General features: G+C 40.3%; 1 protein-coding gene across 1 annotated transcript; it reads right to left on the bottom strand.

Annotated features, from left to right (window-relative positions):
* Positions 1–16,829: 16,829 nt before the first annotated feature.
* LOC114046000 (olfactory receptor 52M1-like) lies at positions 16,830–17,798 on the bottom strand. The gene has a single exon (XM_027866217.1). The coding sequence runs from the start codon at positions 17,781–17,783 to the stop codon at positions 16,830–16,832; it is 954 nt and encodes a 317-aa protein (XP_027722018.1). The 5' UTR covers positions 17,784–17,798.
* Between the last annotated feature and the right edge of the window lie 9,949 nt (positions 17,799–27,747).

Below are 27,747 nucleotides of genomic sequence, written 5' to 3'. Positions count from 1 at the left end.
GCTGCCTCTTGTGGATGAGACTTCTTGGGTAATGTAAACTTCCTGTGGGCAGGAATAATTTTCTTTGATGTATTTATATTCCTCAGGACCAAGCACAGTAGTAGACACATTATAGGCATTTAATAAATTTAATAAATGTTTGTTTATTGATTGGAAGCAGCTCTTTATATATTTTTTCCATTTCCCTTTAGGGAAGTCACATTTTTAATTCTTTTGAGATTATGGTTCTATAGATTGCAGTCCTATAGCATCACTGAAAGAATGTTGATATTATGAAGAGGTTTTGTTTCAGGAAGGACCTTGAGTTCATTGAAAGTGCTGCACAGGTTTTCAAGTACAATCCAGTCCATTTTATTGTTCCTACTTGTTTCTGGTCCCAGCTCATTGCCCATTTGGAAAATAAGTCTCTCCTGTGTAGATCGGTTCAATAGACTGTCCATTCAACTGCATTTTACAGTCTAAATAAAAGACCTTCTTTATCCACTTGGTTTTTCCCATGTAGTTTGTTACAGTGAACTCTTGAATGATTATGAATCTCAGAGGAGGCATTGTAATGTTCTGGAATATGATGCAACCAACAAGATATGACTCAGAAAAGGAAGCCTGCAGAAGACTTTGTCATCTATAGGGAGCCCCTCTTCCATTTGGATTTTGTCTATACTAATACCAACTTCCTGAGCAAATATATATCATCTAGTTTTATGCCTCATTTGCTATTAATAATCTGAAATTGTCAAAGTTCTCTCTTGGTGCTTATATCAAAGAATCTTCTATGATCTTAAAATAAGTTTAGGAGATAATTTGTTGGAAAAGAGTACCTGAAGGGGACAGCTAGGTGGTGCAGAGGATAGAGCACCCGTCCTGGATTCAGGAGGATCTGAGTTCAAATTTGACCTCAGACACATAACACATACTAGTTGTGTGACCATGGGCAAGTCACTTAACCCCATTGCCTAGACAAAAAAAAAAATGTCTGAAGGTAGCATTTCAGTCTACTAAATCAAATGCTTTTTTTATAGTCAACATACAGAGTGGAATTTTGTATTCTCTGTATCTTCCAGTCAACTCTTTTACTATGAAAATCATTTATGCACATATTCAGTGTCAATGAAATTGTTTTTTCAGTAATTTAATGTCTTCTCTTCTTTCAGGTATCTTAAGAACCTATTATGAATTGGGTCATAATGGTACAGAGACCTTCTCTGTGTGTACTTGGGCTCATCTGCCTGATCTGTCCTTATTTTCTAAATCAATGTACAGCCACCACATTTGGACTCTAATATTACTGTTCCTGACAGACTTTTTCCTTATATGCTCTGTGAAAGTGTGAAAATGGCAACCAAAGAAGCCATATGCTAGAGAAGTCTTGACAGACCTTTACTTTTGAATTTTCCTCTTTCATATTTAATCTTTAAATTCTCTTGGGATGATCTAACTTAATTGGGTCTCCTGCCAAACTTTCTGTAAACTTTTCTTTCCCTTCTGTTATTTTTTTACTGTTTTATGATAACAGTTAAATTGACTTTTAATCTTCCATCTTAAACTCATTACAAGACCTTACAAATTAATTTATATTTTATGCCAGGATTTCCCTTGTCTGCCATATCGGTCCACTTGGCAAGAAAATTAGTGTCCTCTGACTGATATAGTTTTTAGGTACTTCTGACCTCCTTGTTGCAGTAAATGTTTTGCATTACTGAACCTTACTCAGGTCACTTTAGAACTGTTTTGATTGCATTCCATATTTAAACAAGCTGTTGATGATGAAAATGGAAAATAGATAAAGGAATAGACACAGATACAGACTATATCTTTGCTTATCTTCTCATCTTCATCCTTCTAGTTTTGTATCTTTTTCTTTTATCTTTGTGAACAATGAGACCATCAACTTTTAAGATAACTGACTTGCAGATGACTTGTAAATGACATTAGTAATCAAGCACTTCCTTTTCTGTTAAGCTAACTCGATTCTATTTATTTTTTGTGAAGTTGTTTCATGCTGTCTGTGTCTAATGGCTTTTTTTGGGGGAGGGGGAGAGAGAGACAGAGAGAGAGACAGAGACAGAGAGGAGTTGAAGTCTATAAACCTTTGGCCTTTTTCCTTTCTTGATCTTGAGCTATTTTTTCCAACATATTTTCATAACCCTCCCGCCATCTCCATCTTTGCATTTAAGTCTCTGACTAGATTCAGGCTATACTAATAACCCAAGAATGGAGTACTACAGCTGCCTTGTATAAATGAAGCTGCTACTTATATTAATGGAGCAAGCCAAATGGCAAAAGCAGAGTTTTCTATAGATGACTTCTTTAAGTGGTCTTTCCATTTGAAGAAACTCTTTCATTAGTGGAGCAAGTCAAAGTTTGATTCCAGGAGTTAACCCTAAACAAGGAAAAGAATCTATATTTTGTATTTTTTTAAGTACTTCAAGAATTCAATATTTCATTCATATGGATCTTTATGTCATAGAAGCAGAACCCAATTCCTACGTATCTTAATAGATCATGCTTACAAGTTATTGTGACCAAAAAAAAAGAAATCATTGCCTAGTGCCCTAAATAAAAGAATTAATGGATGAATGAATGGATGAATGGATTAATTAATGAATTAATGAAAATTCACATATTAAGTACTTGCAATGTGTCAGGCACTGTACTATGTTCTAAAGACAAAATACAAGCAAATATGTTGATATCGAGAAGCTTGCTTTCTAATAGGGAAAGAACATATATGGTGGGTAGTGGTCAGAAAGGAGTATTTTGGTACTATTTATTCGATTACTGTTTTCAGGGTCAGAGTTAGAAAGGGGTTAGTTGAAAGTTGGAAAGGAATGCTTGTGCTGGCATGGCCTTAAGGTGACCCAGAGTCATAGGGTGGGAGCTTGAAGTACTGGGTCAGAGATCGAAGTTAGAGCACAGGAGCATGGTCAAGATGAGATGTAGACCTAGATCTGGGCTAGATATGATGGATTCTCTCCAGTCCCAAGGTCTCAGGACAGGAGCTCAGGGTTCAAGATAGGAGATGGAAAGTAGAATGACAAACATATAATCTAGGATCAGCCAGAGATTTTTTTTTAAGACTGAGTCTTCCTATCTTGCCTAGGCTGAAAGTTCATCAGTCACAGACTAGCCAATTCCACTGCTAATCAGCATGGAAGCATTGACCTGTTCCATTTCCCACTTGAGACCATTCAACCCCACTTAGGATGCCTAGTGGCTCTCTGCTCCTAAGGGCTCACAATATCAGTGCAAGATTTAGTGTGCACATCCTATTGGCTTAAGCCCAATAGCAGTTCAGAACTGCAGAGCTGAAACAATCCAACAACCTCAGCCTCCCCTAGCAGTAAGGATTATAGGCATATACAGATACCATGCTCAACACAGAGTTTGGCTTTACTGGTATAGCTTTCTAGAATCCAGGCTATTCTCCATGCCCCAAATAATCAGATATGATTTTATTAAAGGGGGGAAAGCTTACACTGAAGTCTAAGACACTCCCCATAAGACATACCCTCAACTCAAAGTCACCGTATCATAGACATTTCACAGAAACTATCAAAACTTCAAACCAGGCCAGGGAGGAGGGAGATAAGAGGAAATATTTCAGACTTAAACCAGAGACATGTTATCTAAATAAATTCAAAGAATTGAATCCTTTTGTGGAATTGGCAAGAAGTGGAAGGAGGAAGGGTCCATTGTAAGCACAACAGAATCTGCCAAGTATTCTGAAAATTATTCTCTTCTCTCTGATATTAGGGCCTGCTAACCTTCCAAGGGACCTCTCATCTGATAATTACATATTAGGTGTGTACAAATATTATGGGAATCTTTCTTTCTTTCTTTCTTTTTTTTGTTTTAGGCAATTGGGGTTAAGTGACTTGCCCAGGGTCACACAGCTAGTAAGTGTCAAGTGTTTGGTCTGAGGCCAGATTTGAACTCAGGTACTCCTGACTTCAAGGTCGGTGCTCTATCCACTGTGCCACCTAGCTGCCCCCTGGAATTTTTCTGTCTAGAAGCAATCATAGCAAATGCCAGGGCTAAGCCTAGGCTAGAAAGCATCTGATTTGTGAAAGAATGAAATGTTCAACTATGTGTAGCTGTACACTAGCCCTGGTGAAGCCTTTTATTTATGACGTAGTTCATCATGTATTCACTAATTATAAATTGAAATTTCCCGTTTTTAGATGATTTGTACTAATCACTCCCTTCTCTGGTTGCATATATTAAGCAATGTGTCATTGCACTGATAGCCTTGCTATCACACATGACATTCCATCTCCTGAGTCTGGCATTTGCAATGGGAGTCTCCCTTGCCTGGAACTTTTTCTCTCCTCATATCCACTTCCTAACTTACCTGGCTTCTTTCAAGTCTCGGTTACAGTCTCACCATCTGCAAAAGCCTTTCCCTGTTCTCCTTAATCAATCTTAGTGCCTTCCTTCTGAGACTATCCACGATTTATCCTTTATCTACCTTATTCTTACATAGTTGTTTTCATATTGTATCTTCCATTAGCCTGTAAGCTCCTTGAGAGTATGGACTATTTTGTGCCCTTTTTTGTGGTCCTGGTGTCTACCATAGTACCTGGCACATAGTAGGTGCATAATAAATGTTTGCTGACTCAACTTGATTGCCATTTTAGGACCATAAAATCACAGAACGTTAGAGCAAAGTTTCTAATGCAAAGCACATACTAGGCACTTATGAAGGAATGAATGAGTGAAAATGCATATATTAATCACTTCCTATGTGTCAAAACTTTGTTGACAATACATTTTTAGCTGTGTATGTCCCTAATTATAAAAAGTGCAAATTTAATCACTTCCTATGTGTCAAAACTTTGTTGATAATACATATTTCGCTGTGTATGTCCCTAACTGTAAAAAGGACAAATTTAAAATGTCATGTAAACACGAACCATTATTATTAGTGTCCATTCTGTCAGCAAAGTCATTTCTATTTAAATTTGCCCATAAGAAAATAGTTGATTGTATCAGTGGAAATATAGATTTGGCACAGGAACACATGTAGATATACCAGAAAAAGGAAATGCCTTCTAGCCCAGGCTCACCCTGGGCATTGGGCGTGATTCCCTCTAGACAGAAGTAGTGTTGTAATGTTCTCTGGCTGCACCGGGAGAAACTCTTAAAGCCCAAAGGTGGGTCTGGCTAGGGCTCTTTAGAAGATGAAGTCACCATAAAAGGGTCAGTCTTATGCTACAGGAGAGCAGTCACTCTCCCTTTCTTTCCCTGTGAAAAGGGACAGCTAAACAGGTAGTTAGGTAAACTAGAAAGTGTACCGGCTCTACAATCAGACAATCTATGTTTGAATTCCAGTTCTGCTGCTACTAACAGGGTGACCTTGGGTAAGTCACAACTTCTCTGAGTCCCGTTTTCCACATCTATAAAAATGAGGAGCAACTAGATGACCTGTAAAGTCCCTTCCAGCTACAAATCTTTTATCCCATGAAAATACAAGTAAGCTAAGAGGAAACAATTGCATATTTTGTAAAGGTTTGTGTACGTATGTATGTGTGTATGTGTGTGTGTGCGCGCGTGTGTTTTGTGCTGCGCTACCAAACATGCTCTCCGTGCCTTTATGTAAGTTACTGTATCATCTGCAGATTGTATGAGCTGTCCCTTCCAGGTTTGATGAAAATATTAGCACAAATAGTAACAGAGTCAGGATATTGTCAGGACAGAATATTGGACTTTGATCTAAAAGGGTGAAATGGGTGGGAGTGGGGGGAAGGGGCAGAGATGATCAGACCTGTGATTTCATCAGCTTAGGGAGCTTCTGGTGATGAATTTCTTCTGACAATCTTCCAATCAAATACTGATCTACCAATGCAGATCAGCTCCTTGCTCTTTCTCTTAGATAGTTATCAGATACACTAAGGTTATGTGACTTGCCCAGGTTCACTTGGCTAGTATAGATTGGAAGTCTCTGAATGTTAGGCACTGTCTTTTAACTTCCTTTGTATCCCCATTGCTTTGTACAATGCCTGACAGACTATATGCTTAATAAATACCTATTGACTGGTTGACTGGGGCAGAGGCAGGACTCAAATCTAGATCTTCAGATTCCAGCAGTTCCATTATGACCTGCTGCCTCTTCTAATAGCTATAGAAATAAATTATTACTGAAATACAGGAGACAATGTGAGCATAATGGATAAAGGTATGGGCTTTGATTCAAAGAGATCTACTCACATTTTCTGATTCTGATGGGTACTAGCTACGAGAGCATGGACAAATCATTTGACTTCTCTGAGGCTCAGGCAATTCCCTAAGATACGCTTATCTCCTTAGTTATAGATGGGTTGAGATCTGCATGGGTAAAGAGAGTTTCTATACTGAGGGAGTCATAGATCCTTGACTACATATTAGTAATGGAGCCTCCCCTAAAGTACTCTTTCAATGCCCATTGTGCTATGGAAGTGACCTTAGGCTCTTCAGTTCTATGCCAATAGAAAGTAAACTCTGACTAGCCCTAGAAAACTGCAAAAGCTGTTAAGTGCTGGACCTATAGTAGACTGTCTGCCTTCTGTCCAAGGACTAATCTAGCTGAGAAGTTCAGAGAGTTTTTTCACCAGAGGCAAAGTCTCTTGATTTCAGGCATAGAGTGTACTATCATTCTGATATAGAAACACAGAGATTTCTTTTCTGTCTCTCTTTGTCTCTCTCTCCTTTCTCTGTCTCTGTCTCTCTCTGTTTGTCTTTTTGTCTCTGTCTCTCTCTGTCTCTGTCTCTCTCTGTCTCTGTCTCTCTCTCTCCCAAAGGCAGTGCCTTTATGCCTCTTCTTGTTCTTTCTCTATGACATCACTCTGTTGGGTACCATCTTCTGGTCACATAGTCCATAGAATGGTGAGGCTGTTTTGAGTATCTACTGATTACTGCCTGACTCCAGGGGAGTCAGGTCTGGTCCAGCCACAGCTACATATCTTCCACAGTGCACTCAGGCCCTGAGCCAGCCCCAGACCTGCCCTTGATTCTTCTCCTCCCATACCTACTTGCCACTTCCATTCCTTCAGCCTCTTGACTGGAAAACTCCCCAGGTGAACAGCCTCTAGAGCAAGGATTCTTTCCCTTTTCTCTGTCATGGACCCCTTTAGACCCCTCGGGAAAAGTCTATTAACCTTTTTCGAAATAGTGTTTTAAAATACACAAAATAAAATATATAGGATTACCAAGGAACTCAAAGGTTTGTGAAAATAAAGATGTAATTTGTTTCTATTCCTGCTCACAGAACCCCTAAAATCTATCCATAGACCCCAAAGGACTCTTTGGATACCATATTAACAATCTTTGCTCTAGTTGGGTTGTGCCACTGCTGGCTCTGCCTACCTAGTTTTCTTAGAAGCCTTTCCCAATCCTCCTTAATGCTAGTACCTTTCCTCAGTTATTATCCCTGATTTATACTGTATTTATCTTCTTTATATGTAGTTGTTTACATGTCTCACCCATAAGACCACCATCTCCTTGAGAAACAGACTATCTTTTGCCTTTCTTTGTATACTCAGACTTAGCACAGTGCCTGGCATAGAGTAATCATTTAATAAATGCTTATTGAATAAATGCTCAGAGAAGAGAGGATTCAGGGAAGTATCATGACTGTCTTTGAATATCTGAAAAGTTGTCATAGAATAGAGGAGTTCAGTGAGTTCTGCTTGTTCCTAAGGGCTGAATGAGGAGCAAACAAGAGCAAGATTTTCTTTCTAGTGAGCCTAAAATCTATCTCTCTGGCGATTTTTAAATAGAACTTCCCCAAGGAGATTGGGCTGCCTCGTGAAAACTATAGGTTCCCCATCACTAGAGATCCAACGAGAGGTTGGGTGAACCTTCCTCAGGGTTATAGAAGGGCCTGGGGCAGATGATCTGTGAAGTTCCTTTCCAATGCTGACACAGATGCCTGAACTTCCCTCTGGATGGCTTCTGCTCCTCCCATCCCACTCCAGACCAGGGCACACTTACCTACATGGAGGCATGGGAAGTGGTGGCAGCCACTGGAAAAATGAATCTGTAGTGCTCTGTAGGTGCTTCCTAGGCCAGCAACTTATGGGCATTTGGCTCAGGGGACCAAGGTGGGGAAGGGCCAGGGCAAGGTCAAGTTCTTCCTCCTCCCCTGTAGAAAATAGCAGGTTTGGTCCCCAGGGAACTGGCTCATCTAAATTGATACACAATTGTCCCTGGAGAATGTGACTAGTCATTCTGGTGTGAGCACCAATATTCTTTTCTCAGTCCCAAAGGCCTTGTCTCTCCCCTGCCCATTTCCCTTGACTAGGGCTCCTTCAGGTCTCAGATCTCTGTCTATATCCTTCTTTTGGCACCAAGAGAGCTTGGGAGAGAGCCAAGAAACAATATTTTACTACAGGTAAATATATATTTAGAACACTGGTTGTCTCCAAGGATATACAGGGAAATCTCATGAACTTAACTAATTGCAAATTGCAGAATAGCTGATCTGGAAATGACCTTAGAACATAGAATGTTAACATCCTAAAGGACATTAGAGATTATCTAGTCCACTTCCCCTCATTTGACAGATAAAGAAACTGAGTTCGAAAGTACTTTCACCTTTTACCATATGATCCTGAATGACTCAAGATTCAAGTCCCTTTCTACTTTTGATTTCCAATCCATTGCTTATTCCATAAAGCATCCTGCCTTCCATAACTAAGGCTTGGCTTTTGGTGTTTTGAGAAAATGTTCACACTTGTTAATTTTTCCTTAAGCCAAAGAAAAGTTGGATTATCAGCTGTCAGAAAATAAACCAAAGCAATAAACCTTTTCACATTGTTGATTCAAGTGGCATCCAAGAAAACTAACATTCTCTAAGACTGTATTAGTAGAAGCTTAGTGTCTAGGTCAAAGACAGCTGAGTGTTCTGCTCTCCTTTGCCCTTGTCAGATCACAGCTGGAATCTTATTTTCAATTCTGGAGGGTATATTTTTGGGAAAACAATTACAAACTAAAGCATGGCCAGAAAAGAATAATCAAGATAGGAAAGAGACTCAAAACCACATCATGGATAAAATGATTGAAGGAACTGGAGATGGTTAGCCTATGAAGAGAGAAAATTGATGTGGGGCTGAGGTGGTAATGGGAGCATGGAATATAACAGATCTCCAAATTTCAGAAGAGAATGATTATGAAGAAAATCCATATCACTCTAACTATATCGCTCTAACTTCTACTCATTGGTTGTAACCTTGCCCTTGAAGGTCAAGCAGAATAAATTCATTTGTGTATAGCTGAAATCTAAAGCTCTATTAGCTTCTAACAGCCCTTCTAACTCTGAAAATCTTCAGTACTAGGAAATACAAGGGAATTCATTGGCATAATTCCCTCAGTCTTAAGTCTTGGTAGATTAGTACACTACAAATTTATATTATCTGCTCTCCATCTGATACTCATTGCAAGTAGGGCAATCTTACTACTCTTTGATTGATTTCTCTATCCCATTGTAGTGTTGTTCATCCATCTACATGTCAGTATGGACAACAGGCATTTTTAATCCATCTGTTTTTTGTTTGTTTTTATCTTCTGAGTGGATATTTAGGACAGAACAGTATAGCCCCATTTAGAAGACTATGCATCATTTCAGAGTTGATGTAATCAGCACAATGTCATATGTAAATAGAAGCATTTTGGAGGCTCACCATCCATATGTAATTGTTTCTCCATTTGAATTCTGCACTAGACATTCCTCTAGGATAGTGACACAAACAACAACAACTGGTAAGTATATATACAACCTCTAAGGTCCCCCAAATGCATGGGCTCCCAGAAAGTAGTCTAATTTGGAGGTTCCTTTTGGGTTAGCATTTATTTGAAATGATGATTTCATAAGCTTTTGAAATGCTTATGAACTCCCACCAATGTGTTTACTTTTATTCGGCCAACAAGTAACCATATTATTTAAAAGTAAAAAAAAAATTATTTGATTTCATGGCATACTAAAATAAGTAATGAGAAAGATCCTTCTTCATAAGCACAGGGTGTAGATACTCTTACAAATTATGTCACCATTATTGCGGTAGGGTACATGCAAGGAACATGTACAACCAAAGAATGTAGTAAATGTGTATGACTGGGTCACCCATGTGTTTGGGTCAACTCATCCCTCCTATTCTGCAGAATCTAGTGTTAAGGTTATGTAAAGAGCCATCTAATCCACTTAGCTGGAATCCTCTGCTAATTTTTGGTTTCTCTGTGCTAAATTTCAGAAGCTATGAGGTATTTTTCCCAAAGGAGTCCATTCCTACTGGCTTGTTATAGCACAAAGGCCATTGTTATGCAGATCCCAGCCAGCCATACCTAGTCAGCCAGATAGAAAAGTCCTTAAGTATTTTAAAATCAATCCTTTGAGATAATTTTCTCATGCAACAGCTTTTTTTTTTTTCAGGTTGAATACCTCCTCCTTGTGAAAATTCCTAGATGATTTCTAATCTCAACCTCATTGCAGTAAGGTAATCCAACTAAGTCTCCCAACTTGATTCTCTTTTTTCTGAATTTCTTTGTGTGAAGCTTACCACAGTCCACTATCTCAGCTAAGGAACTTGCCTCATCTATCATTAAAGTAAATAAGTCAATTCACTGCAACTTCTCTCTTCTCCCTGTCTTCCCATCTTACAACCCTTGACATTATCCCTCACTATTTCCTTTGCTCCAGTCTCTGATGACGAGGTGGAACTTCTCAAGGCCAAGGCCAACACTTTTACTCTTGATCTCATATCTTCTCAGATTGTCCTCAATGTAACCACCTCTGCCTCTGTCTCTCTGTCTTTCTGTCTCTCTTTGTCTCTCTGTCTCTGTCTGACTGTCTCTCTCTCTCTCTCTCTTTAAATTTCTCCAAATTTTCTAGTTCTTCCCTGCTACCTACAAATACACCCAAGTCCCTTCCAACCTTAACAAACCTTACAATTCTGATAACCTTGTTAACTATTTCCTAGTAGGGGTGTGTGCTGGTAAATGATTCTCTCAAAGGGAAAAATATGGCTAAGACATTTTTAAGTTTAATTTGAATTATTAACATTTTCTTCATCACTTTCTTAAGTTTAGACAATAAACAAAATGATACGTCAAGCCCTGATTTGCAGCATTTACTAATTTTCCATGTATAATTGCTCACACTTAAAACTTAACTGTTAACTCGACTGAGAGCTAACCCCCTCTTTCCCCCAATCCTATACTTCTTCTCTATCTAAGACAAACTTCTTAAGAAACCATCTATATTTAGGGCCTCCATTTTATTTTCTCACTCACTTCTTTGATAAATCAAGTTTTTATTGATATCTTTTGTTTTTACAATGTCTAAATTTCTCCATTTCTCTTCACCTTCAGCCTCCCAGAGAGCCCTCCCATTTAACAAAGAATTTTTAAAGAAAAAAAAATTAAATCAGCAAAACTAATCAAAATGTTGAAATAATATGAAAATCTATGCAAAGTTCAAAACCTGTGGACCTGTCACAAAAAATTGGGTAGGGGTGTCTTCCCTTATCTCTTCTTCAAGTCCATACTTATTCTTTGTAATTGTTCAGTGTTCACTTTTAATTGTCTTGCAGCTGTTTCCATTATATTGTTTTAGTCATTGTGTAAATTGTTTTCTTGGCTATGATTACTTCATTCTGCTTCATTTCATGTAGATCTTTCCATGTTTCTCTGTATTCTTCACATTCACCATTTCTTATGACCCAGTTATATTCCATTACATTCATGTGCCACAATTTGTTTAGTCATTCCCCAAAAGAGGGATGAAGTTCAGTTGTGACTGTGAATGCATGGTGAGGAAATGCTTGGGAAGCGAAGGAAAGGCCTTTTACCAGACAAGATTCAGCCACATATCCAAACTGGGGAACAGAATTAAAAGGTTACAGGGAGTGTGCCGTGTGTGTTGGGGTGGGGAAAAAGGTGGGAGAGGAAAAGGATAATGGCTCAAGTACAGGCAGCCACTATCTCCATGTTGAGGAGGTGGCTATCAGAGCCAGACAACTTAGGTACAGGGTTCACGTTGGAGGAAGAGGAAACAAAATGATGGCGCAAGTGGAGACAGATTGGCAAAGAAATAGAGATGTGCAAAACAGTTTTTGTTTGGGTTTATCCCCATATTACACTGTGAGCTTTATGGAAACAGGAACCCTGTCTTATCTAAACTTTGTATGCCCTACCCCTTCACCCCACCAGAACAGGGCACTGAACAAAGTAAGAATGTAATAAATGTGTGTGGAATGAACTCATGATTTCTGTATTCAGTGATCTCTGGAGGAGGGGGAATCAGGAACATTATTTCTCTCCTTCAAATGTTACCAAGTGAGCCAGCTTTTGTGGTCAAGGCTGACTAGGTATGGCTGGCTGGGATCTGCATAACAATGGCCTTTGTTCTATAACAAGCCAGTAGGAATGGCCTCCTGTGGGAAAAATACCTCATAGCTTCTGAAATTTAGCACAGAGAAGCCAAAAATTAGCAGAGGATTCCAGCTAAGTGGATTAGATGTTTGAGAAGATGGCCAAGTGAGAAATTGACTTTAGCCTGACCTCTGGAAAGCCACCCAGGTTGGGAGGCTGAGGGCACTACAGGCTTACTTTTGGTTGTATCACTCAGTTGGCAAGTTTTATCAATTCTACTTCCAAAGTTTCTTTCACACACATCTCTAACTCTCCATTCCAATCACCCTAGTTCAGGTCCTCATCTCCTCTTGTCCAGACTAATGAAATATAGCTTCCTAAATACCCTACTTGCCTCCAATCTCTCCCTTGTCCAATTTGTTCTCCAAACAGCTGTGAATACAATCCTCAAAAGCTACAGGTCTGAATATCTCACTCCCCTGCTCAAAATCTTTGAGGTTCTTTATTGCCTAGGAAATTAAAACTCTTTAGACTGACATCAAGGCCCACCAAAAATCACTTTAATCTCTCTGTCTAGCCATGCTAGATTACTAGTTGGTATGTGGATATCACACCAGCTCTTCCTACTTCTATGCATTTGCATAGGCTGTCCTCTTGGCTACGTAATCCTTGGAACATGAGCAGTTATTCCCTTCCTGGTTTCAGTCCAGGTGATTATATGGAAGCTTGCAGTGAGCCTCCTTCCAGTTTCTTGCCAAAACCCTTGAGTCATCAGTTCTGGCTTCAGCAACCAATTAGAGAACTGTCTGTCATCATACAGTACACATCCCTGAGTTATAATCGTCTCCATTGGCCAGTCCACCCATACTATATCTGAAACATGACCTATGGTTCCTCTCCATCTCCTCTTAGAAACTTTTCTGTGGTGCAATAAAAGGAGTTAGAGTGGACCTGGAGTTAGTAAGACCTGGGTTCAAATCCTGCCTTAGACACTTACTGGCAACGTGGTGCTGCCTAAATTACTTCTGTGCCTTATCTATAAAATGGGGATAATAATAGCAATAATCTTCCAGTATTATTTTGAGGAACAAATGAAAATATATGTGAAGTGCTTTGCAAATCTCTATTGCACTCTATAAACCTTTGTTGTTCTTTTTATCATCATTATTGTTATTATTCAAGTCCAAATCAGGGATCACCTCATCCATGAAGTCTTCTTTGTTTTTCCATCCTTGAAATACAGTTGAAAGTGATTTCTACCCCCTGTAAATTTCTTGTCTAGATCTATTCTTTGCCTTTAAGTGTGATACAAGTGATAATTTGATATTTCTGTATTTTTTATATCCACCCTATAGACTGGTAAGCTCCCTGAGGATAGGGTCTATTTCACTTTGATATGAGCTTAAATAACTCAACAATGCACTGAGTCAGAGTAGTCTCAATGAGTATATTTAGAGTTAATGCAAAGTCCATTCCCACAGGTGGGATAAGAGGAGAAGGGGCAGTGGGGTGTGACCCTGACCAAGACTGAGTTTAGTCTATTTAGGTGCCATCAGTATTGGAGTCCCAACTCTAGCCCCAAGGACAGGAGCTATATTGAACACACATAGCTCCTTGCCCCAAGTTCCATGGACCAGAAACTCCCAGAAAACAGGGTATATCCATTGTGGACACAACCCAGTACTGTCTTTATGCATACAGGGTTGGTACTATATATCATCTGGAGCAAAGTCATAGCTGTACCCATAAAGAAACTTTTGAGCAACTGGCTTCTCAAGCTCTTGATATGAATGATATACACTTAATAATGACAAGGGTATGGGTAGGATTAAGCACAGGTTTCAGAGGTCACTTTGGGGGTAGGAGCTACTTAAGCAAAGCCCTCTCTAAAGACTAGTTTCCAGGACAATGAGGCTGGCAACAATGGAATAAAGACTATGAACAAAATGAACTCCACACGTGGGATCATCTAAGACTGAGGGGGGAAACTTCTGATAAGGTATCTCCTGAATACCTTACTTTTAAAGATTATGACTTCCTTTATGGTTGAAAGGTAGCCCTATGAAGAGAAGGTGATGAGGAAAAGTTGTAACCAGTGAGAATTAAGGGCTTACTATAAAGTTACTGCTGGAGAAAGAAATGGCAAACCACTCCAATATCTTTGCCAAGAAAACCCCAAATGGGGTCATGAAGAGTTGGACACAACTGAAATGACTGAACAGCAACAATATAAGGATACTGGTCTTCACATGCATTATATTTAGTCTAGCCCCTCCATCCAACCAGGGTACAGGTAGCCAACTCTGTTCGGCACTAGCATAAATCATACCTACCCACACATATATGATGAGGATGCTTTGGCACTTGACTCCATGGTTGAAGCATGAAGGTTAAAGCAATGTTGAGGCCTTACTCCCATAATTCCAAGGAAAGACACAGGAGCCTTTGAATACCCTAATAAATGTCAGTGGTGAAGAGAAAAGGGACCAGGTTGAAGAAAGGAAGTGATAGAATAGGGGGTTGGCGTGAAACCTTATGGTTCATGGTAGGTTCTGCCTTTCTTTTTCTTTGTATTTCTATCCCCAGTACTTGGCACAATGCTTGGTATATAATAAGCACTTAATAAATGCTTATACCAACAAGAAATTTTTGTCAACCTTATGAGAGTCTAGAGCTCTTAATAAACACCACAAAGGAGATAGTGGGGTGTGGTGGGTTAAGCACTGGGCTTGGAGTCAGAAAAACTAGAACTCCTTGAAAAGCAGTCACCATTATTGGAGGGCTTCAAGTAACAGCTAAATGATCAATTGTTAAGAATAGTGCAGAGAGGAGTCCAGTTCAGGTACAGGATGAAATAGATCATAGGTATCAAACACATGGCCACCATAGGTCCAGTGCTGAACCAGATTAAAATGTAATTGGGAACTATTTAGCAAAATAAAAATAAAAGAGAACATAGATAACATCTATGAGTTTTTTTAAAGTCAATATATGACCATTGGGGATCCTTTTGTAGGGTTTAATGGGCTCTGTTTCTATTTGAATTTGATACCATTGGCCTAGATAGTCCCCCCTGCCAAGGTTCTAGGACCACCCAAATTGACACAGTTCCTAATCCCAACTCCACCACTAAGTAAATGACAGGTCTAATTCTAGGAAGAAATAAATTGTTATAACCAGGATGATTCTAAATCCTTCTGTAGAAAAGGAAAATGTGGAGGGAGTGTGGAAAGCAGAGTTTAAAGACTCCTTTGAGATTTGAGTTTCAGAATCAATATGGGGGATTTCCCTTCCCTATGTTTCATTTTATTCTTTGGTCATATATTGACCCCTGCATGATGACTTAATGTCTAAAAGAAAGCTGTGGAGTGCTGGTGATCAAATGAAATTATTATATTATCAAAAAGGAATAAAGTCTCAATATGAGTGACTTCAAATCCATAAGGGATTGGTGTGAGAGAAAATGTTTTCCCTCTTCCTTCAAATCCTACCTTCTACAAGAAGCCTTTTCTGGTTTAATGCTAATGCCTTCCTTCTGGGATTACCTTCCATATTCACTGTTGATATCTTGTAAGTATATAGTTGTTTGCATGTTGTTTCCCTCATTAAAATGTGAGATCCTTGAGGGTAAGAATTGTTTTTGCTGTTCTTTGTATCCCCAGGGTTTAGCACACTTATAACACAGTGATTAATAAATGTGTATTATCTGATGGACTTCCCAACTGACTAATGTGTGGCCTGTCTGCCTCCAGCCCTCTCCTCTGCCTCACTCCTGTTTGGCTGTGCAAGGTGGAAAGTGGTTTTAGCCAAACATTTTTAAGACTTTGGCTCCTCTCCCTAATGCCCTGTGAAGAGGGAGAAGATACAGATAAAGTTGTTAATAGTTGTCCAAAGGTAGTAAGGGTGGGTGGATAGGTGACAATCCTTCCAGCACAGAACACACCCAGACTCATAGATAGTCACTCTAATTTACTACTCTGAAGCCTCCAAAGTATAACTTCCCCTGCCTTATGACTGCAGAGGAAATCAATCATTCTTTCTAACAATATGAAATTTGAAATTTCCACTTTGAAGGATATTTTCCCTCGAGACTAGTCAAGTTCACATTATATTGAGTGTTGAGAAAAGAAAAATGTGAGAACGTTTAGAGAGTCTGGGGTAAGGGTCCTGGACTCAGGTCTTCTGGATCTGTGTCCAGATTGGCCTTCTGAGTTTAAGTTGGCATGCCCAAGCTCACACAAAGAGTCATTTTTCAGTTGAAGAAACTGAGATGTAGAAGGGTTAATAGTGATTTTTTTCCATCAACACTACGATGAAAGGAATGCAACACTTGGCTTAGCTGATTTTCAAAATCAGAAAGTCCTAAACATCCATAATTGTACTACTGCATTGCAAAGGTGTTTTTTGTCCTAAGGGAAATATGGAGAGTGGAAGGTCCTTGCTTTTTATAAATAGCCTGATTTCCTTGGATACTCCCATTAGGGTAGTCACCTGAGCTGAGCTCCTGCCTTCAGGATTCGGAGAAGCCTCTCTCGTATCTGCTTGGTTCGGACAGCATAGACAACAGGATTGAGGATGGGTGGGATAAGCATGTAGAAATTAGCCAACAGGATGTGGATGTGGGGAGGCACCTGGTGTCCAAAGCGGTGGGTGAGGGAGGAGACAGCAATTGGGATGTAGAAAACCAAGATGGCACAGATATGGGACCCACATGTCCCCAGGGTCTTGAGCCTGGCCTCTGGGGTGGACAGTCCTAGCACAGCCCGGAAGATCATCACATAGGAGGCTGCAATAGCCAGTGAGTCCAGGATCAGAACAAGGAACCCAATGCCCATGCCATAGAGATTGTTGACTTTTGTGTCGCCACATGCCAGGGTCACCACTGCCATATGCTCACAATAGGAATGAGCAATAATCCGGGCTCGATAATGAGGGAGTCTCAGACGGACCATTAGAGGCAAGGGGCTAATGTAGAGTACCCCCCGCAAAAGAGCAGCCAGTCCCATGCGGCCCACCATGCCATGAGTGAGCACAGTGGTATGGCGCAGTGGGTCACAGATGGCCACATAGCGGTCAAAAGCCATGGCCAGGAAGATGCCTGACTCAACAGTGGCAAAGCAATGAATGACAAACATCTGGGTCAGGCAGGCATCCAGTCCAATGTCACGATCATCAAACCAGAAGATACCCAGCAGCTTGGGCATGGCAGAGGTGGAGAGGATCAGGTCAATGACAGCCAACATGCATAGGAAGAGGTACATGGGTTGGTGTAGGCTGCGTTCCACTTTCACCACTGCTAGGATGGTCATGTTCCCCACCACAGCTACCAAATACATGGAGCCAAAGGGGATGGATAGCCAGATGTGCAAGGGTTCCAGCCCAGGGATGCCAGTCAGCAGGAAAGAGGTGGGGGTGGAGCAGGCATTTTGAGAGGGGAACATGGTGGGTGTGATGGGATCCACTCATGTGTGTCCCCCCACCCCAGTGGAGTTTTCCCCTCTGGAAACTATAGATTGTTGAGTTTCCCTTCCATACTGAGGAGTCTGGCAGAATCTACGATCAAGAGGAGGATGATTAAATACTCATTCAAAAAACATATTTCTTCAATTTGGATGCATATGGTAATTACATCCACTGGTTCTCCCTTTTCCAACTAACACACCCCCTCTTTTGTCAATCTGGTTTCTATAAAACCTGTTGCTCTTTTTTCTCACATCTGCCTCTTTGAATCCTCAGCTACTTCAAGGCTTAGCTCAGCTACTGCCTCTTACAGGAGATGTTTGAGAATTCTTAAAGTTTTTAGTGTGCCCCCCCCCAAGTTACTGTGTATGTATTTTATTTTATTTTTCATTTACTTATTTGTATGCATAGTATTTTCCCCAGATACAATGTGGGTAGGTACCATTTCACTGTTGTCTTGTCTGTTCTATTCAATAAGCATATATTAGGCTTCTAATATAAGGAAGGCACTACACAAGGCACTGGGGAGACAGTTATTTTTCATTGTGTGACTGTATGTATTTTTTCCTTTCAAAGAGATGCAATTTTAGGTTTACAGCTTTAGCTTTATGTTGTAGGGATGGTTTATTTATGAAGATATAAATAAGAGGCAGCTGGGTGGTAAAGTGAATAGAGAACTGGACTTGGAGTGAGAAAGACCTGAGTTCAAATGTGATGTCAGACACTTACCAGTTATGTGACTTGAGCAAGTCACTTAACTTCTGTCTGCCTCAGTTTCCTCATTTGTAAAATGAGAGTAATAATAGCACCTATCTCCCAAGGCTGTTATGAGGATAAAATGAGATAGTTGCAAAGTACTCTGCAAACCTTAAAGTGCTATATAAGTGCTAGCAATTCTTATTATTTTACTGATTTTCCCCCTGCTTAGCCTTTTTCCTTCTTCACCATAAAAAGATTTTATGGTAGTGAGGAGTAAGCAGTGACGTAATAGCTCACCTATAATCACCCAAGTTAATCATCAGTTACCACTGGGAACAATATTTTTAGGTGACAATGACAGCAATAGTAATCATAATAACAATAACAATTACTTGTATTTTTAACACTTTCGTCATAACAACTTTGTGAGGTAGTTAACACAAATCTCATTCACCTCTCTGGGCCTCACTGCAAGATGAGAAGTAGCTTATCCAAGGCAACTAGCTTGTAAGTGTATGAGAAGGAACTTGGAATGAAAGAATGTGAATCCAATTCAACAGATGTGTGTGAAGCACCTACTGTGTATAAGATGATGTGCTAGGCACTGGAATCATGAAAACAAAACAAAAACAATACCTGCCCCTAAGAAGCTTGCGTTAAAGTCAATGCTCTTTCCACTAGACCACTTGGTTGTTTTGAATCATTGACAATGGATATTTTGGTTTTTCTAATCTTGATAAATCTTAGGGGCTCAATCTCCTGTAATAATCTAGTCTTGAGATGAAAACTTCAACTAGGGTGGTGGCCATAGAGACAGATGCCACAGCTTCCAAATTGTGCCTCTGTTAACAGAATGAGGCTCTACAGGCCAGTTGGGAATAGGGCAGACCAATTTCTTTTGCCCTCTTTCACCTTGCTACACCTCCACTGGGCTTCCTGTGACCCTGGACATAGATTCTTGAGCAGAGACACGATACAGTAAGATAAGGCAATCTTTAAAGGATGGGGTCATAATGATAGTTTAGAATAGAAAGAAGCAAGGGACAAGCGTTTGAGACCTGCTTGGTTGCGGTTAACAGCTGATCTCAGGAATAACATTCCATGCACCTTTATGCTTTCCCTGTTCACTCCCACCACTACTTGTTAGTAGGGTGTGAATTATGCTCTCTCCTTACTCTATCCATTCAAACCAACCCACCCTTAAAGGTTAGGGGCACCATATCAGGTGATCTTAACTAAGGCCAAGATCTACTTTTAAAACATGGCAGGATGGAATGCTTAAAGTTGATCTAGGGCCATGAGAAGACATAAATGAGAGTTATTTGATTGTTTTCTATTGTAGGGATACACTCTGGATTAGAACAGTTGGGAAACCCTTAAAAGCTCATCTTGGAAGTAATTTCTTTTAGCATGGCTCCTATTATTCACAATTTATCTCTCAAAGAACACTTTGTTCCACAGGGTTTGGGGCTTCATGAGAACACATGCAAGATCTTTAGTATCTCTTATGTTTTACTAGTAGGGACAAATAAAGTGGATTGCCTACTGTGATGCTTGGGTCCTGAGATTAGAATTCATATCTGCCTTTACACTTGTAGGCTGACATCAAAATGAGTTAGATGTAAGATTGCTAGATTCCAATATGACACATGCTTGCATTCATCATGCTGAGTTTGTACTTTAATATTACTTCTGTGAAATCCCTCAGTATCAAAAGGTCTGCCTGAAGAGTTGTAGGCAACACTGAGTCAGAAATAAGCTCATGGTCATGTCACAATGAATATGTCTTTATTCCTATAATAGCTCACTTTTATATAACTACACTGTGAAACAGGTAATTCAAATAGCTATTTGGGGAATAAGGCCCAGAATTAGGAGTTAGAGAGCTAGCTGGGTGATTGTGGGCAAGTCATTTTACATTTTTATATCTTGAGGCAAGGGAGGGCCATGGTCAGATGTTTCCCTTATATTCAAAACTAAATATGTCTTGGCAGGCAGATGGAGCAAAAAAAGCTTTAAAAGAGATATTAAGAGTTGAAAGAATAATAAAGAGGCAGAGTCAGTAGGGCTTGATAACTGCCAGGGCATTCCTTCTCCCTTATCCTCTACAAGGATAGGGTCTCCCAACCATCTCCTTCTCTCCATGTCCACTTCTTCCTTGGACTACTGCCACAGTCTCCTAACAGGTCTCATGCTTCTGATATCTCCCTCTCCAATCCATTCTGGCCATATTAACAGGGTAACACCACTGCCCTGTCCATAAGCTTTAGGGTGGGGCCTTATTGTAGAGGGCCTTTATGTAGCAGCCACACTCATCTCCTGCCCCTCCCCTATATAAAAGCAAAAGGCAGACTGCAAAGGCTTGAAAGATGAGGGTGCAGGTACAGGGTACAGCCTGATATATAGGCAATAGGGAATCACTGAGTAGTCTAAACATGTCTTACTACATGTATGCATTTACTCACTTTTCCCTGTATTTAGAATTGCTCCTGAACTCCAACCCCAACAAACACTGGGGGTGTGCGGAAGGGAAGGAATAGAGGGTTAAAAAAATCAGGGAAAGCTTCATGTAGGAGATGGTGGCCTTTGAGCAGGGCCTTTCATATAAAATCTGAAGGATGGACAGTTTAAGCACTAGCCTTGGGAGATAAGGTCCTAGGTTCAAATCTTAGTTATGCAACTTTTCTCCTCTCTAGGCCTCAGTTTCCTCAATTTGTTCATTGTCCCAATGTTTCTCATTCCCCCCTCCCATTTTATATATACTCTAATAGGTCCCTTCTTACTCTGATATTCTATAAGTCTGTATACTACGTCCAGATGTTCCTAGCACAGTATTTTTAGTCACCTTAACAGAGAGTTCTTGACTTCAAGGAGCTGAGACAATGTTACATAGATAGGCTGCGGTCTGTTACAGTCAATATGTATGGGAAAACTACAAATAAGAAGGCAGAACTAACAGTAAGAATTGCCCTCTCATAAGGCTCAAGACAACAATTCCCCTGGGCAAACCAATCTAACCCTTGGTAATGTCTGCCAAGAAGGAGTTTCCTTACCTGGTCTTATGACATTAGAGCCATGGATCCTCCAAGTCCATTCCACCCATCCATCTCTCCCTCTCCCCCAGGTACTATGTAGGGTTAGCCTCCTCCTATATCCCCTATGTCTGTTAGGAGGGTGCAGGAGGAGTTATGACCATACCTAGAACTATGATGCAAGATCCTGAACTTCTAGGACTCTCTAATCTTACTTGGAGAAGACCTAGAAGTAATGATTTTGGGGTTTGCTTAAGGTAATAGAAATGCTTTTTATTTATGGCCTGCACTCATGCCTACCCTCCTGCACTCATGCCCACCCTCCTGCTATTATAAGGCAAAAAGTGATGCTAAGCACACAGGAGCCTATGGATAATAGTAATAGTAACAATATTATAATTAATTTTAATCATACAAAGTACCTGGTAAACTGCAAAGCACCATATAAATGCAAGCTATTATAATTTCATTTGAGTTTTTTTAAACAACTCTATGAGCTAGACAGTTTGGGATTATCCTTATTTTACAGGTGAGAAAACTGAGGCTCAACAATGTTAAATCATTTGCCCAGTGTTACCCAACTAGTTCTAAAACAAGACATCAAACCTAGATCTTTCAACTCCAAATTAAATATCCTTTCCACTACACTAAAACTGCCTCTTGAACTAGAAATATCTGGAATAAAAGGGGAAGGGAAGAAGCATTTATTAAGCACCTAGGATGTGCCAGGGACTGTATTAAGAACCGTACAAATACGATCTTATTTGATTCCATAAGGGAACTCAGACATACAGCTCACTAATAACTATCCCCCTTTATCACTTGTCCTTACAGGCACGTGTAAACCAGCCCAGAGGGTTCTGGATTGTGCTTTTAGATCTATATCCTGAGACACAAAGATTCCATAATCTGATGGGCACAATCCCCCTAAATTCAGAGAAGGGCCATTCCCACCCAAAGTGGTTACCTAGACCAGATGTAACTGGACGTGGGTAAAGTAATCAGGAAACAGGAGATATCACCACAGAAAGACAGCGCAACATAGTATAGGCAGGATGTGAACTCAGGCCTCTCCTGACTCTAATCCTTACTAAACTATCTCAATTTAGGCACTGGTCTTCAGTTTCCTCATCTATAAATAGGAAAAAATATTCCTTGCATACCCTTTCTCATAGGTTATTTGTGAAGAAAGCAATTTTGTAAGTCTTAAAGGGCTCTAGAAATGGGAGTTATTATTTCTCTCTTCTGCTAAAGTATTCCCTTCTACCATTGTATTTTCTCCTCCCTGCACTTCAGCACTAACAGGGCACCACATCTTTGTGGGGAAACCAAGAGTTATCCCAAATCTGATTCAGACACAGCCACATCAGTTTCACCCAAATCACTAAGACCATATGCCACCAACCCACTCCCCCCCGAAAAAATCTAATCCTCTCTCTCATACCTTCTCTTCATGTTGGTCTCTCAGCTGGAAAAACGCTCAGGGTCACAGACTCTAAATGGGCTCGTGCCCAGCTCCCAGACTTCACACGCATCTAGATAACCCTTTCTGGGGGACTTCCTTGACCTTTTTCTTCCTGAGAATCTGGCCAGGACTCCTAGTGGTCAGTAAGCACCTTCCTGGGTCATTCCCTAAACCCTTTGAGATGCTCTCTCTTGGAAAAGATTAGAAGTGCAGCTAAAATCCTGCCTGGAGGTAGGAGGCTTCATTGGATGGTGCCACTTGCCCCCCACACCTTCACTAAGACATACTCAGGCCAGAAGCTGAGGTCCATTATTTTACAGAAACTGCCCAAACCAGGAATTTATGTGTTGGCCTTGGAGGAAGCCAGATCCCTCCTTCCTCCTGGTGCAGAAAATAACCAATATGTCCCAGTAGGAGGCAGCTGTAGCCTAAATTCATCCAAGGAAAACCCTGAAGGATTGGGGCTAATCCAGAGGGGGATTAGTTAGTAGGAGGAGGGGCCAGGACACTGTACTCTGTCCTAGGGACCTACCTGGCTTTCTTTACTCCCAGGTCTATGCTCAGTCATCCCTGTTGGCATACGGGAATCCAGAAAGGACCCAGAAGGGAAAGCTGAAGGGGAAACATTTCAAATATTGATGAGCTCTAGGGGTTCCCTGAATTTCTCTAGAAAAAGTCTAGTCCTCCTAGCTAAACTTTGGATTTTCTAAAAAGAAAACCACTTCTTCATGACTTCAGATACAAGGGACTCTCTCTCTCTCTCTCTCTCTCTCTCCCTCTGTGTGTGTGTGTGTGTGTGTGTGTTGAAACAGTATAGTGGAAAGAGGGTCAGACTTTAATCTCCGTAGCCCTTAGTAAGTGACTAGAGATATGAGGCTTAATAGGACACTCTGAATCTCAGAGCTGGAAACCACTTCAGAAATCATAATAATAATAATTAGCATTTATATATGTGCTCTAAGGTTTGCAGAGCACTCCACATATGTTAGCTTATTTGATTTTCTCAGTAATCCTTTGTGCTATTATTACATTTTACAGATGAGGAAACCAAGGCACAAAGCAGTTAAGTGACTTTTCTGGGGTCAGAAGGGTAGCAAAGGTCTGAGGTAAGATTCAAACTCAGGTCTTTCTTATACTCTATCCACTGCTCCACCTAGTGCATCTAATTCAACCCACACTTGCACAAGAATTCCTTTGACAGCATGCCTGGCAAGTTATCATTCAGTGTATGCTTAAGGACTTCTATTAAGTAGGAAGTGAACACAGAATGTTTGTTGGAAGCTTTCCCTAACACCAAGACTAAATCTTCCTCTTCACAGCTTGCACCCAGTACTTCTAATTCTGTCCTCTGGGGTCAAGCAGAACAAGTTTTATCACTTCAATAAAGTCTCACACACTATGTTGGACAATAGTTCAAGTAGTTGCATTTGGAACTGGTTGAATGTCCAGATTCAAACAATTATCATTAACAATTGTGTCTCACATTGGAAGGAGGTGTACAGTGCATGTTTGCAAGCATTTGTGTTTGCCTTGTGCTGTTTAACATTTTTCTCAATGACTTGGTTAAAGTCATAGTTAGCATGCTTATCAAATTGGCAAATGAAAAAAGTTATAAAGGAAAACTACCACACTGCATGACTAGGGCCAGATCCAAAAAGATCTTGTGACAGACTTTCAGGTCATATGAATAACAAAATGGCAGAACAGACATTTTCTCCAAGCCCCATGACTTCTCAGATCTCTCCAAAACAGAAATTATGCACCAAAGATAAAGCAACTTTTGCTGTTTTCATGGTCTAGAACACTCAGAATCCAAAAAAAAGTTTGAAAAACCCTAGGAACTGATGCTCACTAACCCTAGGTTCATTCAGAGCTTACTCACTCACCTCCCCCACCTTCCACTCTATTAGCAGTGAGGCTGTACTAGCAGATCCAAGGACATAACACAAACTTACATCAAAATCCACCCCTGCACTTCAGTTTCCCCTCATTCTTTTCAGAGCCCCCTCCCCTGGTTCTAGGCTATGGAAGTTTCCTTGGACCACACAACCAGTTTGGTTGTAGCCCTTCAGTAACAAGAGCCTGCTAGGGACTGAAACCCAGCTGGAGAAAATAGCCTTTGCCAATGCCAGCAAAAGCAGACTCTAAAGCAGGCTCTGAACTGCCATTGCTTGGCCAGAAAACTAAGGAACAGAGGAAGTGGGACAGGTCACCAGGATGGGACACTCTGCACATGGGGAATTTTACAGCTCCCCGTCAAGCTTGAGGGAGTAGAGCAGCATCAATCCATGGCCCATTCTGACCACCTAGCCTGGTGAACCATGAATTGTCCAGTGCAGGAGGAGGCTGAGACCTTTGTGATCCAGATTTCAAGGAAAGCACAATCAGAGGAGAGGGAGTGAAAAGTGATTGGTAATGAAAATAAGGGGAGAAAAAGAACATACCTATCACTCTAGGAAGAAGATATCTCAAAGACTTTAACGATAAACAGATGAATCAACACAAAATAACAATAGCCACAGAAGGAAATGTGACCTCCAGATGCAGTAAATAAGTTCAAACTTCTATGAATAAATATTGCAAAAGAAAGGAAAATGATCCAGCACTTGGTGAGACAGTGGAAGTTGAGAACATAGAACCACAACACATTATTTCTGAGTGGTTCAAAAGATAAGTGAGAATTATGAGAGCAGAATTTATGTCCTGCACAGCAAAATAATGAGCAGAAGAAAAAAACTCAGATCAGCAATGGCAAGCCTCATTAAGAAACAAGAGAAAACAATATATTGGGAATACAAATACACAAAAGTAAAGGACAATCTAAAAGAATAGAAACAAAAAACATTAGAAGAAAATATAATCACTATGCAAGCAAAACATATTGATCTCAAAGATGAAGATGGGATAGTCTCCCAGAAGTCATGACAGAATGAAAAACTTTAACACTGTAATGAAGGAAATAATAGGAAAGAATGGCCCAGAACCTCTAACCATAAAAAATTAAATTCCAATTGAAAGAATTCATAGATCACTCCAGAAAACCCCATGACTGTAAATTCCAAGATACAGAGCCATCAGGAGAAAGACCTTCAAATACAAAGGAAAGGACATTCATATAATGCAAGACTCTTCTGTTGCCATGAGAAAAAAATGAGGAGGGAATGCAATAATGTGTTCTGAAGAGCACCGGAGCTTAGGATGCAGCCCAGGGTGACCTTTGCACATCTGAGATTAACCATATAGGACCAAAAAAAAAAATGGAGGTCAATAATAAAGAAGAGTTTGAAACATTTTTAGAAAGAAAACCAAAACTGAAAAGATTGTTTCTCACACACCCTAAACAACAGAAATGCAGAAAGAGCAAACAAATGCAGGAAGCAACAACAGAAACAGACTAACAGCTGAAAGATCAGTAAAAGACTTCTTTCTAAAAGTATACAATGAGACAGGCAAACTCAGAAATCTAGTAGAGATAATAGGGAAGAGGTAGCATTATGGACGGAACCTGGTGACACCCTACCTACAAGTCAATACTTCTTTTGTGGTATTTTATTACAATATGGGGAACAGAGGAATAGAGAGGAGTGAGAGATGTACTGGGGACAAATCAAATCCTAGTGATGAGAGGAAGATGACTTCTGTGATCTCAGAAAGAGAAGAGCCTACAGGGTGATGGGGATGAGGATGAGGGAGGAAAGATTAAAAAATGGAGGAAAGGGGGAAAAAAAGTCTTATTTGGAGGTGGAAGGGGATTTCATTGATGAAGGCTCCTGTGAGTCAAAGGAGATGAGGAGGTTACACTGGATGAGGCCTGGGGGATACTGTGTCTGAAAAGTTAACTTGTTTGGGGAGTGAGGGAGTTGGAAATCCTAGAGACAAATGAAGCCTGGAGGAGTGGGAAAGCATGAACACAAGGAGATCTCTAGTCAAATGGAGAAGGAAAAAAAAGGTCAACAAAAATGGGTATAGGTCATTGGAAAGGAGGTGGGAGTGGAGAAAGACACCTTACCATGGGGCAGTATCCTTTCTGACACCTGTAATAATAGAAATTGTTCTGAGTGAGGCACAATGGAAAAGGGGAATCCATGGGGTAAGCCCTCAGGGCAATAGCAGAAAGTGCCTAGTGGGCACAGCCTACAATCAATACCTTAGAAGCTGTAATTGCATGAAGAATACAGAATAAAGAGAGACCAGAGAATGAAAGTCTAGAGTAAACAGAAAGAGAAGGCTGAAAATTGAAGAGAATGAAAGAAATCGTTTCCCGAAAGTTACACAAAATAATTTTTTTTTTAACTAATGAATGGGATTAGCTGAAGGGGAGGAGAAGAAAGGGGAATCCACCTGACTAATGGAGAGGGGAAAAAAAGAGAGGGAAGAAATATTTAACCAGACAAAAGCAGGAAAAATGAAGTAATAAACAAAACCATAAAGAGAAAGAGGCTAGAAACAAGAAGAGGGGATCAAGGGTAAGGGGAAGAGAGACAGTGGGACCAGGGTCCCTTTATAAAAAAGATTAAAGTAACTGAAAGAACACTGTTGTTTAGCCTTTATTTTCAAAGAAGACGTCAAAATGTTGGGGCAAAATAGTGGATGATGGGGGCAGCTAGATGGTGCAGTGGATAGAGCACTGGCCCTGGAGTCAGGAGGACCTGAGTTCAGATCCGCTCTCAGACCAGACACTTGATACAAGTCCCAATTGCCTCACACACACACACACACACACACACACACACACACACACACACACAC

The sequence above is a fragment of the Vombatus ursinus genome, unplaced genomic scaffold (genome assembly GCF_900497805.2).
Source record: "Vombatus ursinus unplaced genomic scaffold, bare-nosed wombat genome assembly UNPS02014780.1, whole genome shotgun sequence".
NCBI lineage: Eukaryota > Metazoa > Chordata > Mammalia > Diprotodontia > Vombatidae > Vombatus > Vombatus ursinus.
This window is presented reverse-complemented; position numbering and strand designations above follow the sequence as displayed.